At 47.1% G+C, this 17,468-nt stretch overlaps 6 protein-coding genes across 6 annotated transcripts; 3 read left to right on the forward strand and 3 right to left on the reverse strand.

Moving 5' to 3' along the window:
• Nucleotides 1–248: 248 nt before the first annotated feature.
• N7473_007633 (uncharacterized protein) lies at nt 249–1,273 on the reverse strand (the record flags this gene model as incomplete). Its single annotated transcript, XM_057153573.1, has 3 exons — nt 249–633; nt 708–987; nt 1,051–1,273. 3 exons carry the CDS (start codon nt 1,271–1,273, stop codon nt 249–251), a joined length of 888 nt encoding a protein of 295 aa, XP_057007911.1.
• Nucleotides 1,274–5,194: 3,921 nt separating this feature from the next.
• N7473_007634 (class I SAM-dependent methyltransferase) lies at nt 5,195–6,802 on the forward strand (the record flags this gene model as incomplete). Its single annotated transcript, XM_057153574.1, has 11 exons — nt 5,195–5,218; nt 5,274–5,326; nt 5,381–5,437; nt 5,494–5,523; nt 5,587–5,628; nt 5,686–5,761; nt 5,814–5,854; nt 5,904–5,929; nt 5,988–6,174; nt 6,236–6,664; nt 6,727–6,802. 11 exons carry the CDS (start codon nt 5,195–5,197, stop codon nt 6,800–6,802), a joined length of 1,041 nt encoding a protein of 346 aa, XP_057007912.1.
• An 804-nt stretch (nt 6,803–7,606) lies between these two features.
• Nucleotides 7,607–9,212, forward strand: N7473_007635 (uncharacterized protein; the record flags this gene model as incomplete). Its single annotated transcript, XM_057153575.1, has 3 exons — nt 7,607–8,302; nt 8,364–8,749; nt 8,834–9,212. 3 exons carry the CDS (start codon nt 7,607–7,609, stop codon nt 9,210–9,212), a joined length of 1,461 nt encoding a protein of 486 aa, XP_057007913.1.
• Nucleotides 9,213–9,529: 317 nt separating this feature from the next.
• Nucleotides 9,530–10,378, forward strand: N7473_007636 (ankyrin repeat domain-containing protein; the record flags this gene model as incomplete). The annotated part of the gene is made up of 2 exons (XM_057153576.1): nt 9,530–9,846; nt 9,901–10,378. The coding sequence occupies 2 exons, from the start codon at nt 9,530–9,532 to the stop codon at nt 10,376–10,378; spliced, it is 795 nt and encodes a 264-aa protein (XP_057007914.1).
• A 2,513-nt stretch (nt 10,379–12,891) lies between these two features.
• N7473_007637 (major facilitator superfamily domain-containing protein) lies at nt 12,892–14,584 on the reverse strand (the record flags this gene model as incomplete). Its single annotated transcript, XM_057153577.1, has 3 exons — nt 12,892–13,143; nt 13,211–14,411; nt 14,514–14,584. Coding segments are annotated over 3 exons (1,524 nt in total), but the record flags the coding sequence as incomplete, so codon positions are not given.
• A 1,183-nt stretch (nt 14,585–15,767) lies between these two features.
• Nucleotides 15,768–17,396, reverse strand: N7473_007638 (amidohydrolase; the record flags this gene model as incomplete). The annotated part of the gene is made up of 1 exon (XM_057153578.1): nt 15,768–17,396. The coding sequence occupies one exon, from the start codon at nt 17,394–17,396 to the stop codon at nt 15,768–15,770; it is 1,629 nt and encodes a 542-aa protein (XP_057007916.1).
• Between the last annotated feature and the right edge of the window lie 72 nt (nt 17,397–17,468).

The following is a 17,468-nucleotide window of genomic DNA, read 5'->3' on the forward strand; positions in this document are numbered from 1 at the left end:
GAGAATTCAGGCTCCTGTTCCTTCAAGTTTAGTTCAACACGATGGCAGGAACATACGTGGTTGCTTCCTTGTATCTGAAAAGACTGAGGGATAAGAGTAGTCTATGAGATTAAGTGAATTGAAGTGGTGTTAGAGAATTGCGTATATCGCGGTGTGACACTTAATTGCCGTAAATCAAAACCAACTGGTAGTGTGACATAGCCAAGAAATTCAATAGTATCCTCATACTTTCACTAGACCGAGTTGTATCAGACTTTCTGCAGTGGCAGTGACCGCATCAGCATTCGAGCGGGGGTTCCAGCCGAGCACCGTTCTAGCCTTCTCATTCGACCCTGGACGAGATTCAGGAAGGGGACTACCAGAGCGATTCCAGAATCAAACAGCCCGAGGAACCTCAACACGAAATTTGGAATAGTCCTTGTGGGCACTTTCCTCGCTTTCGGGCCAAGTCGCTCATGGAAAGTCAAAGCCATGTCCTTGATCGACATAGCCGGTGGTGCCATGCGCAGAAATCGTTCACCTTTAGCTTTGGGATGGGTCATGGCCAGCAGATGTAGGTCGGCGACATCGCGAACATCCACGATGCCAAACTCGATATTTGGGCATCCCGGTACCGCGCCGTTCAACAGGCGGCTGGCGACTTCGATAGAAGTAGATATGTCGGATCCCAAAACGGGTCCCATAACATTGGCCGGTTCACAACAGACAGCTCCAGACTGCCTCCTTCTTTCTCGATAAAGTCCCACGCGGCACGCTCAGCTAGTGTCTTGCTCTTTTCATAAGCTCCGCATCCAGGTCCGTCAATGTCAGTCCAATCTTCTTCGGTAAACGGTTTAGTTGGGTCCCGATTGCGATGGCCATGGCCCATAGCGGCGAACGATGATGTGACAACAACACGCTTCACGCCAGCATCTCTGGCCGCCCGTAAGACATGAAGAGTGCCATCCCGGGCGGGAATAATCAAGTCATTTTCGTCCTTTGGAGCCTCTACTGGAAAGGGTGACGCGACGTGGAGAACATAAGTGCAATCTTGAACAGCTTCTTTCTAGCCATCCTCCTTGGTAAGATCAGCTTCCACAAATGAAACACTCTCCGCATTAGGGGCGCCCGTAGCTTGAAGCGTTCGGAGTACAGTCTCTTTACGCTCTAGCGACCGGACTGTCGTTTTCATCGTTTTCACCCGGTAGCCTGCAGTCAAGCAGCGGATGATGCACTGGGTACCGACAAAGCCAGATCCTCCTGTGACCAAGACGCACTCATTGTTGGTCGTCATGGTGAATCATTCGCGTAAGAAAAAGTCAGTGTTTGGGGACTTCTGTTTATTATGTGAGATAGAAGATTATTAAAACCTGTTTTACTAAATCTAGTTAGTTTTACCGTTTCTGGGCTGGCGCCCTAATACAATATCACGTAACCTCTCATTCCTCACTGTTACTGCCGAAGAGGTGGGTGGGTATGTCTACCGTACCTACGTAAATATCATTACGGGTCATCTACGGAGTAGATATTTGAAAAATATAGATTACTAATCACTCGTCTCCCGAGCCTGTTTGGACACTCGCAAAATAGATCTTCCCGCAGAGCCCTGTGTTACTGTCGGCCTGAACTGCCCTCTATCCAGTTGTTGCCCGAAGTATCGTTTTCACACTACCATATGTAAAGCCACCTCAAAATACAGAAGATCCTTCGATTACCAGATGTAACCTCGCTTCGCTTTGATACGCCACAGTCCTTGAGTCTTGCTTAGTATGTAGGTCTCTGGCACGCAAGAGAGACGGTTCTCTAGAATTGACTAATAATACATAGTTGTCCCTTAGAACCCTGATCAAAAAAAGGAAAAACTAGAATCAAAACAGAACATAGCAGTAAACGGGACCAGCCTTTGGGCTGTTTCAAATTTCCACACCTTAGTTCACGAGTGATCTCAAGCCTGGCGGATTTCCTGGGCAGGGCGTTAATCGGAGTGGTAATACGAGTAACACTGCCTGTATTAAGCTAGTTGTCTAGTCTAGATACCACCTACAGGGTGCTAGCGACTATTGTCGAGGTTTTCCAAACCACCTGGAGCTTGCTTGCCCTTCGGTTTTATATTCATCATTTGCCACACACAGATAAATCAACCTAAGAGGTCCAATTTTCAGCGCAGTGTGCGACATAGGCGCCTTCACTTGCGTACGAATGCTGAAAGAAAAGGGAAACCTATAATGATGTAGCCCCTGGTATATGGTCAATACTGGTGCCTCTTAAGGTTATTCACTAATCTTGCTATAAATCGGAAAAGGTTTCTATTACTAGCTGCCCCGCGGAAATTTTGCTCCTGGTGTTGGAGGTACAATCCCCTGCTGAATAGCGCACACTAAGTCTCGTCAACCGACATTTCCGCGCAATCGCGCAGCGACTTCTCTGCTCAAAAGTTCAATAGTCTTAAGGAAATCCTGAAAGCCCTCCACCAATAGTTCTATTCCTACAGACCATCTTTTCTAGGCCTGAATCAGCCGCATATATCAAAAGCATCCAACTCGAGGGCCGATACCTCCCGATTTACGTATCCACGTCACCGATTAATTCAATTCCAGTCTCTAGCGCTGCGCTAGACAATGGAATTGAATTCATTCAGAGAACTGGCGTCCTATATAGCGACTTTTGGATATAGCAATTGCGCAAAAGCGTACTCGACGCTCTTGTGGCTCTTCTCCTGGCTCAACTTCCAAATCTGAGGCAACTTGTCTTTAGACCTGTCTTCTTACAAAGAAGTACACTTATTAGTATAGTTCTCAGCTCAGCCATCTGTAAGCCTGGAGTGTGTTAGTTACTAGGTTTTCCTTATCTTATAGATATGTCGGTCGTATGCCGATTAGTGTGGGATTAGACGCAAAAGAGAAAATGTCCAGAACAACCCAGATTTCCTGCCACATTTTGATCTGCCGAATTTGAGCGTATGTCAGTGTCGATAAGGAGCTCAGCCACATTCAAATGGCCAGTAGCGTATCTATCCCGACCCATCAAGGCTAAATTCGCTTGAATTGTTAGCTATCTGAGAGGCACATCTCATCGACATACTCTCAGTCACCAAAAGCCTTGAGAAATTGAGCTGGATGTGGTATTATGACTTTGGGTTAGACGATCAATTCAATAAAACTAACGTTAACCTGGACCAGATCGGTTCTGCATTGCCTCAAAATCTGCCTTCCTTGAGAGAACTCAATATTTCAGCCGAGGTTGGGATGGGAGGTAATGATTGCTGGTATCTAGACGTAGTTATCAAGGGATCGCTGTATCAACTGGCCAACTTGGACCATGTGAAGAGAGTCAAAATTCTATTGGCCTTCTTGGTTGGCTTCGCGCAAGACACCTCGAAAACATTGCAGAACAAGATGCTAAAGAATCTCGAGTTTTTGACCCTCACCTACGACCTGGGCATAGAGGAAGATCCTGAGATGCCCGAGTTCGACTGGGAGGATTGGGCTGTTTTAGGCTCGCTTCAATCTTGGCTGGATTTTTGGAAATCATGTACGCCGCGTTTGCGTGAGATTACTCTGGTTGTCGAAAATTTATTTGGATTGGATAGGTGCATGCGACTCGGACACGATGTGCCGGCTCAGTGAATTGAGTATTCAAACTAGAATCCAGCTTGATTTGATACGAAAATGATGGCCTATCTGAGACTCATATTGCAAGAGGGAAATTTTATGCGATGTGATGGCTTGTTGAGAGATTCGAACAATTATATGAATGAGAAGAATTCATTTGACTCGTGTGAGCAAGGTCAGGCTCCCCGTGTAAGACTATCTTGACAGATAAACGATTGCTGGGCAACGTATAGACAACTGCTCATCCTAACACAACGGCCACTTCTTGGTGTCTACAACCTCTCGATTATCCAAGATGGTCTATAGTCTAGCCTCGTGTAGGATTTCCGCACATTTAGATTTGGCCAACAGTATCCAACCCCCCTGTGAGATCATTCAAATCTTATAACTCTAACTCATGACGATAGCCGGGAGTTAGAGTCTTAACCCCTAGAATTCTCGTGCGCCGATAGGTGAGATTGTCAAACTTGCATATTTGAAGTGTCAAAAAACGAAAATTAGCGAGATCTTCAGTCGGCTTATTTGTATTGGTGGGACAAACAGCCAGGGCGGGCGCCTCCCCGCTAGTTGCCGTTGGAATGGGGTAAGAGTCAGAACAGCCGCCAGTTAAAAGGAATTGTCCAGGACACTCACATGAGAAGGCTCGTAAAGAGGCCCTCTCTTATTCCATAAACAGGTTAGGCATGATAAGTTTCCAGATGGAGCACCGTGTAGGTCTTCAACGGCTCTATACTGATTTGCTTTCATATTTCGGCCCCCATCAGGATTCAAGCCACAATCAGACACTTTGTCAAAAAATAGCGTGATTGACCGGGGGCATACAGTACTGACAAGGATTAGAACAGTTTCAAAGTTTGCCCAGACTTGTACAGTTACACAGCAATCGAAGTCGCAGCGACAATATAATACAAATCGAAGGGCATCAAGTCACTGAGTATCTAGTTAGAATCCCTGCGTAGAATCACCAGATCTAATACAGTAGTTTCAGTGGCCTTTGATTTGTCTGGCTGGCAGTAACTTATTAAAGGCCTTAATGGAAGACGACAGTCTAAAACTGACTTTCTTATCGTGTGGAATCGCACTCGTTCACGTCTTTATTTACAGTCGAAGTTTAGTCTCGGATGGTTAGATTTGTTGACCACCCAAACATTCAACGGCTATCTCTTTACGACCTTGACCCTTGTCTGCAAACACGTAACAGTCGAAAAATAACTTATAGGTTATTTCTATGAAATTTGAATGGTCCTATGAGCCACCACTATCAACTACCGGTCGGCTTCTCAATCCCCAACCAAAACATCCCGAAACGGCGGCACGCTAACTGTGTCCCTCTTAGCGCAATCACAATTCACGGAAGTGACTCGTTACGGAGACCTTCTCCGATGATGAAGTCCACATTGCAGGGTACCCGTGTTGCACGTGGCTCGACTAAGTAAACTAAGTTATCGGCACACTCGGTTGACAGCGGGTGACGAGGCCCGCCCCCTTAATAATCCGAGATACTTTCGATTAACTATTGAGAAGGTTAGGAACTGCGTTATTTTCTCCTCACTTCTCTTCCGACCGTGGATCTCTCGCCCATCACTCCACAACAAGTTCTGGCCATGGCGGATCCACAGATCGATGTGGTAAGAGATATTCTTCAGCCAGTTCCCCGTGCTTTTGTCTGACTGAAGACACCAGGATCCGAATCTCCACCTCCCGAAAGACGCCGGGGGAACTCAGGATTACGAGTCGTAAGTGTGTACCTTTCGGCGGGGGAAACTCAACGATCACTAATGACCCACAAGCGATACAACATCCATCGCTTCGCAAATAGCCAAAGGTCGCTTAGAAAATGGCCGCAGGTAGGAATAGCTCGTTAAATTAGTTTCACACCATGATGCTGAATGAGAGATCACAGATACCAGGCATTGAAGGATGATGTTTACTGGTAGGGAGTCGTCCAGGAGAACGATTATCCTGGCCTTTCTTCCCACAGCTAACATGCATATAGGAGCCCTTCAGATGAACAGCAGTTTGAAGCCTTCGAACTTGGGTAAGGCTTTATTCGCTACCATATTATGAGCGAAAGTGATCTGACATGCAGGTCTAGGCATATGGTATGCATAATGCTGGACTACCATCGAGCCAACCCTCTCTTTGCAGCTCCAATCGGTGAAAAGCCCAAGGTACAATCACAACCTCGACCTTCAACATGCATGAAACTAATCAAAATTATAGCACATTCTCGACATTGGAACTGGCAAAGGCAGTTGGGCCATGTAAGTCTCGTGGCTGATCGCTGGCGAGACTCCGCTAATACGTGAACAGTGATGTCGCAGATCAATACCCTGATGGTAAGTGTCGCTCTAATCCGACTATCTATGAGGTTTGAAAATTGACCAAGAAAAATAGCTACCGTTCGCGGAGTGGACCTCTTCCCTCCTCCAGTCACCTGGGTGCCTCCCAACTGCCTCTTTGAGGTAGACGATATTCAGAAAGAATGGACGTGGAGAGAGCCCTTCGATTTGATCCATATTCGCCAATTGCTTGGATCATTCACTCCTGAAGGCTGGAAAGGACTATATCAGCAATGCTTCGAGTGAGTTTCCATTGTTTCAAGCATTACATTCCCATGAGCTAACACTGTATTCTCATGATAGGAACCTAGCACCCGGTGGCTGGATCGAGCAAATCGAATTCGATGTCCGAGTGAAGAGCGATGACGGATCTCTGCCAGCAGATAGCGTGCTGGCTGGCTGGGGTGATAACTTCATAGGATGTGGTGAAAGAGCTGGCCGGTCCCTGACAACCCAGGAGACTATGCGAGCCTCTATCGAGGCGGCCGGCTTTGTCGATGTGCACGAGCGCCTCTACAAGGTGCCCATGGGACCCTGGGCAAAGGATAGGCTGCTCAAGGAGGTTGGTCTCCTTAACCTTCAGCACTGGAAGTCTGGACTGGAGGGTTATGCTATGTGGCTGCTCACAAAATTCGGCGCGCCGACTCCATGGACAAAGGAGGAGGTCGAAATCTATTTGGTCAACGTGCGAAAGGAGCTGAAGGATAGCCGTATCCATGCCTACGGATATGCGTGAGTTTTTCTGCGAATGTCACCGTTTGATGCCTGTTCTTATACTGACTGAGAATACACAGCCGGCGAGTGTGGGCAAGGAAGCCGAGAGATGACCACATGATCCAGACATCAGCCAAAGCTAAGGAGTCATCGTGATTAATGTGAGGATATACAATACTGCAAGGACAACATTCGTAATGATTTTTATATTGATTTCACTTAGCGACCGTGTGAATTCACCTCATGTATATCTGCTGAGAGGCTGACGAGCATTTCTCTATAGTCTTGTTTGAATCTATTCTGTTCAAGTCACGCCTAGAATGCCCCGGCAAACTTAATCGAATCTGTGAATTCAGTTTCGGAGCGCAAATTATTTCTCTCTGCATGTTGGGAGTGGTCGACTTAAGAAATCTACGGTAATGCCGCTAGTTTAGTGTTATCTAATCAGATGTTGGCATAAAATCGGCATATCTTGCATTAGGGGGCTGCATCGTGGTCTGATCTCTCGCAGGGGGTCTTCCTACTATTCCCCACCTCCCACCCCCTGCATCCAAAACGTGTCACATGAAGCTATACATTTTTGTTTGGCTCTGGCTTAAAAACTAATAAGTTGTGTCGAAATAAGAGGAACGGCTAGTGATGTTGAACCTTCTCAGCGGGGCCTTGCAATATGTGGCTCAAACTGGCCAGAGAAGAGATGTGAATCGATATCTACAAACTGCCACACAAGGTCAGACATGGCATCAAATTGAGCGTCCTTAACATATAGCAAGAGTTTTTGTGAATAGTCTGACCTGTGTGGTTTAGAATCTGTTCTTCGTGATTTACTGAAAGCACTCCGCCAGAGAAGATCGGAGATCAAAGATCTAGAGAGAATCTTCGACACTCATGCCCATCATTGTAACTCTACACGACAGCGCTGTGAGTTGAACTTTCAACCTTGTATCTCTTTTGCTAATTATGGGCCCAGACTGGAGCGAGGAGAGCCTACAAAGTCATATTGAAATAGCACATCCGCATCTTACAAGCTCTGAAGGTGTGGTGCAGCTGCTTTGGCGAAGTTTCCATTTCTACGCATATCACCCATTTTCACAGAATTCTATCGGAGGCAGAATTGACTGGAAAGCCTTCCAGCGCGCCGTTGCAATGCTAGCCGCCCAAGGCGCTGATCTGCTCGGAGTTAAAGAAGAGATCGAATCATACTGGCGATTCGATGGCGAGAATCTCTACGATCAGGCCAAGCTGAAGAGGATCTTTAGAAGCATCGGAACACCTGAAAAATCCACCGAGCTGAGTGATGAGTCAAGGCACATATTGGAAGAGGCTACCGACGTTTTGGCTATGACACAGCCTTTCTTCATGCACAATGGTCCTCATGAGCATCAGCTTACTCCAACAGCACAGCGACTCCTTGGGGAAGATCTGATCGGGACTCGGCGTCGCGTGACTCAAAAAGACCTTAAAATGCTGTTGAACATCCTTATTCGGCTAAGCTTGTTTAAAGAGAATTGGGGGCTAAGTTTCCCGTTCGGTGGCTTTGGACCAACCGAGCCTGGCGCCGATGGACTAGCCAACATCTTGGCCAGCGAATTGAAGGGTGGTCAAAGGCAAGAATACCTGGGGTTTAACCGAGTCAATCAAATCAAGCATCTCCTGGTGAGTTTCCCCTGCAGCCCAAGTTTTCTCAAAAGGCTAAGTAGGTTGCTGATTATCACAGCCGAACTTGTACATTCGGTTTTATCAGATGTGGGCCGTTCTTTTCCAGCCCGCTATGACGAGCAGTTCCGATGCTCGTGCTCGAGGGTCAAGTCATATACCAGGACCGGTCCTTGGTTCAGTCTCATTGTTCATTCCCCATTCGGTAGTCTCTACTCTTAGGGAGTCAAGGGAAGAAGACAGACGCATTGCCTTGGAAGACCCAATCCTATTAAGGGATAATGTGACTGCCGCAGTTTTCTCTGACGCCTTGTTCAAAGCCAGTCGCCCTCATATACTTCTCGTCACTGGGACTGATACATCAACTTCCGAGCTTACAGTATTCGGAGCATATTTGGCTCCGAAATCAACGGGTGTTGCTTTGCAGCTATTCTTTCAGCTTCGACCGTGATTCCGTCTACTTCGGTGGAGTGATACTCAGGAAGGGCTGGTACATATTATCGACAATGCCAACGAACTGATATTGTCAAGCTCTGTTACGGGTCCTCAAGAGAGCGTCGACAAGGACACTACGTTCTTTGCTGGACAATCAGCGGAACGGAATCGCATTATAATCGACCCGGTAAACAAGTTGGCCACTTTAATGGCCTTTTCAAGAGATTCCGAGGATCTTGAGCCTTTGAAGCAGAACGACAGCAGTTCACATGCCTTGATCCAAAGGGAGAATGTTGAGGTTCTGTTCAGTGACGTTACTATCCTAAGAGTCTCTGGTAGCGTGCCCACAGCAGTGCCGGGTCTGATAAAAGCGAACTGGACAGGTGATCCTCTTGTAGGTATTCCAGAAAATGCTGAGCTCAGAATTCAGGGGGAGGAGCTGCGAAGCCGGATCATGGGCTTTGGCTCAGGCTGATAGTGGGAGCGCTTAGTGGGGGCCAACCTGGCTTACACAGTAGCAGGGGTTCTGCTGTTGAAATTTAATCCCAGCCTCATTTGTCAGGTGACACCACCTTCATACCTGGCGTAGATAATGACGTTCCTTCCTTCTTTGCTCTCTCTGTCTCTCTCACATACACACAATCGTATCATCGTATTTAGAAATCTCCTTTGCTGTTATCCCCGTTCAGTAAGGCTACCGAGCTCTCTCCCTCGTTTTTCACCTCTCGGTTGGCGTCGTGCCATCACAACCCCTCGCTCTGTCTCTACATGTGATTCCATCTCACTTGCACCATGGAAAACGAAAATGATTCTTTCGCCGAAGAATTTCTAGATGCGTGCTACGACGGTAAGCTTTCAAAGGTCCAGGAAGCCCTCGCTACCGGGCGACTATCTGCCGAGAACCTAGGTGAGGGGCTCGAGACTGCCACTGAAGTGGCACACACCGAGATTGTGGCGGCACTTTTTGACGCTGGCGTTGGAATATCGACATCGGCGATAGATTCTCTTCCCGGAGCTAACTTGACCCAACACGTGGGCATTGTTCTCCTCTTCTTCAAACATGGCCTAGATCCTAACGCCATTACATCGGATGGCGAGCCTATTCTAAAGTAGGTATAAAGCCTAATAATCGATTTCAGGGAGCTAACTCTTGATTTCAACAGATTCATGAATGATCCTGTATGTGCTCGCGAATTCCTCTCACGAGGCGCGGACCCAAACCGTATCGGACCGTCGGGAATACCTATCCTTGTGAGCGCTATCATAAGTAGCGAAGATACCTCCCGGATTGAGGTTCTCCTCGAGTACGGCGCGAAACTCGAAAATGAGTACCTCTTTGCCGCCTTCAGGCGACGTGTTCGCCAGAAACTGCTGAAAACTTCTTTTCTACTAGCAAAGGGGCTCGATCCTAACCAAATTAATGCTGAATGGGGCACTCCTTTACACTGTGCGGTCGCGAATGGTTCTCCGGGTCTTGTCAAAATGCTCCTGGATGCGGGCGCAGACCCTACGGTGCGGTCCACTGGCAAACAATACTATGGCGAGCCACCCTTAGCAGCAGCGGAAGACATTCCAATCCCCAAAAACAAAGAGGAAATCATTGCTTTTCTTCAGTCTTGGCAAACTACGGTTCACGAATGAGTTGTGTATGCTAGATTTACGATAAATGATATTTTGAGATACGGAGCAGTAACTTACCATCTGACCAGGGTTAACTATACCAAGTGGCTCGCTTTTACCTCTTGTTTCATATCTTTGGCATTTCGGTCGATGTAACACCGGGGCTACCCCGATTTCAATTGACCTCTACGGGCCTGTTTCCTCTACTCTTGACACTTCTCAACCTCTTTTTTTTAGCACCGCCTTATTAGTTCACCACACCATGCCTACTACTCGATCGATCACACGGGCCAGTGAAATAAATGCTGGGAGGAATACAGCAAAATGCGCTTCAAAGCAATAGAATGATCTGCATGCTATCAGCAACACTACCACGAAAGCAAAAGCCATTCATCTCCAGCGGGAAAGCCACCTCGGAGCCACCAGATTGCTAGAAAGGATATCGCTCAAAGATACGATGCAAGAAGGCCAATGTCAAAAAATCGGCTGGGACAGCAAGAGTCCAGCTGAACCGGGACGAGTATCAAGACCACGAGTCAATGAAGAGCCAGACGTGGAGTTACATATATGCTAGATCTTTTGCTATCAGTAGACAATTGACCTCTTCCCATGGAGATCAAACACCTGTCGGGGGGTCCGACAAATAGCCGACGTAGTTTCCGTCGAATGGCACAACTTCTCAGTCTCGCACGAATCATGTGGTCAATATAATCCTAACGTCTAAACTTCGTTTTCTGGATTTCTAGAATCATAAGACTTTGTTCTTTTTCAATACAGGCATGTCCATCTCCAACACAGCCCAATATGAATTGAAGAAAGCGATGCGAGAGCAAAAGTCGAGTTGTTCATCGCCGGCTGGCCCCTTGTGTTTTTCTTTCGACAACGGAAGCGTCCGCGCAATTTCAATTTGCACATATCGCCTCAAAGTGAGTCTATCAGTGCGCCAAGCGAAGGTTACCCAAACAGCCAAAATGACGATCACGAAACCACCTATCCAGAAGGGGGATGGATCGCATGGAGCGTGGTGCTAGGGAGCTGCATGTCATGCTTTGGCTCTATGGACTTAATGAATAGTTTGGGAATCTTCCAGGCATACTTGGAAAATCACGAACTAAAAAACTATTCCTCTGGGAAGATAGGCTGGATACTAGGGCTTTACACATTTCTCGCATTTTTCTGCGGAATTCAAATTGGGCCTGTTTTTGACGCTAGAGGTCCACGGATCTTGGTAATCTGTAGTGGCATCGGAACAGTTTCACTTTTGGTCCTCTTGAGCTTTTGCACAGCCTATTGGCAATTTATGGTCATCTTTGGTGTTCTTGGAGGTATTAGCCTTGCCCTTGCTTTCAGCCCTTCGATCTCGATTGTTGCGCATTATTTTCATCAACACAGAGGCTTAGCGACGGGTATCGCATCTTCCGGGGCTTCTTTCGGCGGTGTCATCTTCCCTCTACTTTTCCAAAACGTCGTCTCTCGGATTGAATTCGCCTGGGCAATTCGTGTGATTGGACTAGTCGAATTCATCGCGTTCGCCGCTACGGTTCTCCTCATTCGGCCCAGAAGGCCCCCCAATGGAACTACTGCTAAAGCAGTTCTCCTCGATTTATCTATCTTCTGCGATGGCGCCCTCATGTTGGCCAGTATGGGAATATTTTTTCATGGAATGGGGCTTATTTGTTCCAATCACTTATTTGACCTCCTATGCTTTACTCCATGGTATTCCATCCCAGTTTGCCTTTCTATTGTTATCTTTGATGAATATAGGAGCAATTTTCGGCCGGTGCATCCCAGGCTATTGTGCCGACCGTATCGGTCGGTTCAACACCTTCATCATCACTGTATTTGGATGTCTGCTCTGCACTGCCTGTTTGTGGATACCTGCAAACGCTAGCAAGCCAGTTATTACACTTTTCGCATTGCTTTTTGGATTTACCAGCGGCAGCAATGTTAGCTTGGCTCCAGTATGCATTGGACAATTATGCAAGCTGGAAGCGTATGGGCGGGGCTATGCGACGGCCTATGCCGTAGTCAGCATAAGGTGTGTTTGCCGATATTGTTTAAATTTATTCTGATAGATCTCCATTTGCATTCTTATAAGATTGGATATTTTGTGCATTTGAACTGACCTCGACAGTTGTCTCACGGGAATTCCAATAGCTGGACAGATTCTCACTCAATCTCAGGGGCAATACTTGGGGCTGATCGCTTTTGCTGTGACTAGCTATGCAGCAAATCTCATCTGCCTGATTGCAACGAAGCTCTACTGCTGTGGCTGGAGGAATCCCAAGCCAGTTTTCTAGACTGTACCAGGATTGACATTGCAGGTAGAGCATTAAATCACCCTGTATGGCTCATAATAAACAGCAATATCTTACAAGAGGCTGCAGCGGCGAGTAAATTAATCGAATGAAATCTGAGTGTTATTACTCCCGAATTTAGTTACATTCAACCCTCCACAGACATAAAAACTAGTGGTTTCGAACTCGTTTCGGATATTAGACTCGGAGCTCTTTCCCTGTGTCTCATCAAAATGATTACATCGCCCGAGCTTCAGCTTGTAATGCTGAATAGTGACAATACTTATTTGCCGTCCTGGCTCTCATTCTCTTCCCATAGTAGATGAAGGCGATTGTACCAGGGACCAGAGTCACCGCCATGAATATCCCAATCGTAAGAAACATGTTTGAAAGCCCGACAGCGGCAGTCCATGGAGTGACTGCAAACACCAAGGCCGTTGCCAAAAGGTTTCTGACGAAAGTTACACCCACGAGTGAGTCGGCCACGATCTAGAACAAACATCAAAATATTGCTCAGTCATATCCCTATCCCCGTTGAGGTCTCCGAATCACTCACGTTTGTATAAGCATCCGTCAAATAGGTCAAAGAAGCACTGCTCACAGGGCCCATAGCAAGCCCAAAGATTGCGTAGCCGATGGCAACGATATACCAAGGCTTCGAGTTCCCGAGGCTATATCCAAATAGTAGTATCCCTGCCGGAACCAGCGGGGCAAAAGCCAGCAAGATCCATAGGCGCATTTCAGGTTCGAATAGCCCACCATTTCTCTTTGCCAGCCTCAGAACTAGCCTATCACTCACGGGCGCAACAAGCAAGCTCCCGATCGTAGTTCCGATGAATGGAGCCAAAGTCATCAGACCAACCTGGGACGCATTAAAATTATATGGTGGCTCAGGCATGACAGAAGCAACCACGGTAATCATAACTTGCCAAGTGGCAGTCAGAACTCCGTAAACCACGGAAACATAGAAAACTGCTGGGAAAGTGAGAGTCACAACGAGAGGTTGGTAAGTATGTCGGACAAAGAATTTAAGTGATCCTGGGGATGGTGACCATAAGGAAAGTTTCTCCGAATAGGTTTTGCGAGGGATGGAGAAATCGATTTCTGGAGGAGTTAAGCCGAATCGCATGCAAGTCATTCCGTCAAATTCTGTATCGATATCTTCCTTCGTTTTTCTGTCCTCTTTTTCGCCTCTTGGAGAGAACACAGAAACTGGTTGTTGGGTTAAGTCCGCTGGGGCCGATCCAGTGATACAGTCAACAAACTTAGTCTCTTCGTAAAGAAAGAGGAACAGCACAAAGCACACCCCGAAAAGAATGGCCATCCACCACCATACCCACCGCCAGCCCTGAGACACAGTTATGTAGCCTGCAACCAGAGGCGCAAGGGCAGATCCAACAACTAATATCCAGACATAAATAGTGTTCATCATGCCTCTTTGATGTACAAAGAAAGTGTCAGCTACCGTCATTTGAACGATAACTTCCGCTAAGGCCCCAAGAAGGCATGAAAATGCGTTAACGAGCATTAAATCAGCAACTGTTTGAATTTTCGCAAACCAAATTGCCACGCCGCATTGCAACAATGTGCTGAAGACGTAAACTGGTCGTCGGCCAAACTTCAACGCTATTGGAATGAACATCAAGGCTCCGACACATAGCGTCGCACTGCCAGTCGCGTAACTGTCGTTCAGAATCTCGTAGCTGAATCCTAACTCAGTATTCATTGACGCCCATGTGGGCGTGGCAGCACCAATGCTAATTATTAGTTGAAAAAGCCGGCGTTAGTGGAGCATCTTTGCTATAGTATCCTAGTAGGACACTATAAGGGACGTAAGTGAAAGGATATAAAAAACCTACAAAGCGAAGACAAGTAAAGAGTAAAACAGAACGAGGCCGAAGTTAACATATTTCTCCCACAGTTTCCAGTTCTATTTTTGATCAGTAAATGAAGTTCTGAATTCGGTTTACTGAACGCACTAAAGGGTCATTTGGATTTCGTGTTGGAGTTGGTTGAAAAATAATTGCATCTCCAGAAGAATTCCTTTGGAGGTCTTGACAGCAGACTCAAATATTAGCAGAGAAATATCTCTAGATAATATTTAAAACAGCTTACCTTCTAGTGGCACAGTTCCAGGAGGTGCTAGGAGGCTGTTATCGGAGGACATTATGGTTTGACTGGTTTCTAATGAGAGGCAATGCCAGATAGGCCAGCTTCGGCGTTGAACAAGTCTAGCAGTGGGGTTGACAGGATATTTTTAATTCCTTTAGAATTCACCTAATGCAGAATCTTGGTCCTTGATATAGTATTCCATGCGAACCTCCTTTTCTCCTCGGCGTTATCTACACACTCGGGTACGCAACCTGTGATAGGACAACAGATAACGTCAGGAAAAGAGGGATACAGATAATGGTGTCAATCGATAGAATTGCCGACCAGGTTACCAGGTCAGTGCCATCGCGATAAGCGTTCCCGTCCCTTTTAGAGGGAAGCATAATTTGCGGGGTTGATATTGCTTTAAACTCAGTTGGTTCTCCGCGTATGTGACGAGGTTTTCGGACTGTCCGACTCCACCCCCAGTAGCCAGCGTATGACTGCGGGTCGGCCGCCACACATATCTACCTATCATGTGGTAGAAAATGAGAATGCCTCATCCAGCAAGTGGATATGACAGTTATACTTGTCCTATCATTGGTGAACAATTCGATAAAGGCTCCTGGAATTTGGACACCCACCTAACAGATTCGTACACGGCCAAGCTTTATGAGGTAGTTTTGTGGGTCGATGCATCATTTACCCTCCTTTACATGTCGACTACTTGATCGGTCCCAACGTAGTATAGATTGACTTCGTATAAATATTGTTGACTTCGGACTGAAATGTCACTCGTTAACTAATTTGCCGTCCTCTGAAACACATTGACATTGTACGGTAAAGTGGATATTATGGAAACATGCAAAGGACGCTTCCACGCAGAGGTCGTAAAATCTTCGTTAATTTTAATACTCAACGAGCTGGCGTATTCCATAAATCTGTATCTCTTTCTGATGGATGGATCATGAAGTTCAAATTATGTCCAGATCTTGTTTCATTTGATTTATCTCCTTCATCCTCTAGCTAATGGGTTGGCATTCAAACACCTTTCTTCCCCTGACCCAGGTTTGATATATTTTTGTATTCAGCAATGTCTCTGGCGTCCATTCTGTCTCCAGCACTATGAAATCCGCCCGATGGTCGGCGGCGATGCTCCCCACCCAGCCCTCAGCGAATCGCGAAAACGCAGCACCGTAGGTCGCTGCGGCGACCGCCTGTAGGAGTGTGATCGCGCCATCAGGGTTAGTCATTTGATCTGATTGAGGCTCGAGGGCCGATTTCCGAACGGTGGCGTTGTACAGGTTCGGCAAGGGTAGATGTCGTGCTGTTGGCGCATCCGTCCCGAAAGCTAGACAGGCGTTCCCCTCGAGATACTCCCGATATGGGAATGCGCGTTCCCATAAATGAGGTTGCAAAATCCGAGGGTAGTCCTTGGTGAGTGCTGGGTCAGAATGAACGGGCTGGACGGACGCGGTGATCCCCAGCTGGCCTAGCCGCTTCCCGTCCTCCACTGAAGCAAGCTCGAGGTGCTCAATGCGATGTCTTCTGCTGGGAATGTTGGTGGCAGCAATGCTGTCGATGGCTTGCTTGATGGCTACATCGCCGACAGCATGGATTGCAACTTGCAAACCCGCATCTACAGCCTTTTTGACCACCTTTCTCATGCCATCCACAGACCAGATTGGATTCACACAAGTTGCGCCATCGGTTTGGATGTAAGGATGACTGAGAGCCGCGGTACAGCCGTCAACCACACCGTCGGAAATGATTTTGATACCAACCACACAGAAGTCTGGAGAATCAGATGGGTGAAACTCCTGATGCTTTGCAATTGCTTCTTCGATATGCCTTGACAGCTCTTCATCATCGTCGGTGAATGGGATATACCAGTGAGCTGCAATATGAATTGGGACGTCTTGTCTAGCTCGCAGCAACCTCAAGGCCTCCCATGCACCATTGTCCATGGCCATGTCGACCAGTCCTGTATATCCGGACTCAAGGTAGACTCTAAGAGCATCATCCAATGCATATAGTCTCTCCTCCATGGTGCAGACATTCATCAAATGCGGCCATACAATTCCTGTCTGGGCGGTCTCATCTAGAAGACCCGAAGGCTGTCCGTTTTCGTCACGATGGATCTTGCCTCCCATCGGGTCTGGTATCGCCTTGACTCCCAATTCGTTCAGCGCAGCAGTATTGCACCAAGTGGAATGGAGATCCAAGGCCTCAATAAAAATGGGGCGAGAATCAATGTGATCGATCATGCTCGCGAGCGCTTTTCTGTTGGTTGACGGCTGATGCCAACCCCGGCAGAGAAGCCGTGGCAGCTCTGGATGCGCCTTGGCATATGTGCGAAGAGAATTCTCGATGTCCTCGAAAGTTTTGCAGTCACTAAGATCCAGTTTCTGTCGAGCTAGACCGAAGAGGAGAAAATGCGTGTGGCCATCAATAAATCCCGGCAAGACCACTCGGCCCTGCAGATCAATCACTTCCGCACCTTCTTCTTTGGCTGTTCTAACAGCCTCGTCTACCTCGTATCCAACATGTGTTATGATTTCGCCGGAGACCACAAAACTACCCGAGAATTCATTCTCAGTTGGGGCGTCCTTTTTAGGACTAAAAATCCTGCCGTTCCGGAAGACAATCATTTGTGCCATTGATGCCCAAGTTGTTTTGAAGTCGCAGTCAATCATCAAAATAACAGGTCATGTGGGAGCATG

Source organism: Penicillium subrubescens (assembly GCF_028828155.1).
Source record: "Penicillium subrubescens strain IBT 31985 chromosome Unknown utg000005l_segment0_segment0, whole genome shotgun sequence".
NCBI lineage: Eukaryota > Fungi > Ascomycota > Eurotiomycetes > Eurotiales > Aspergillaceae > Penicillium > Penicillium subrubescens.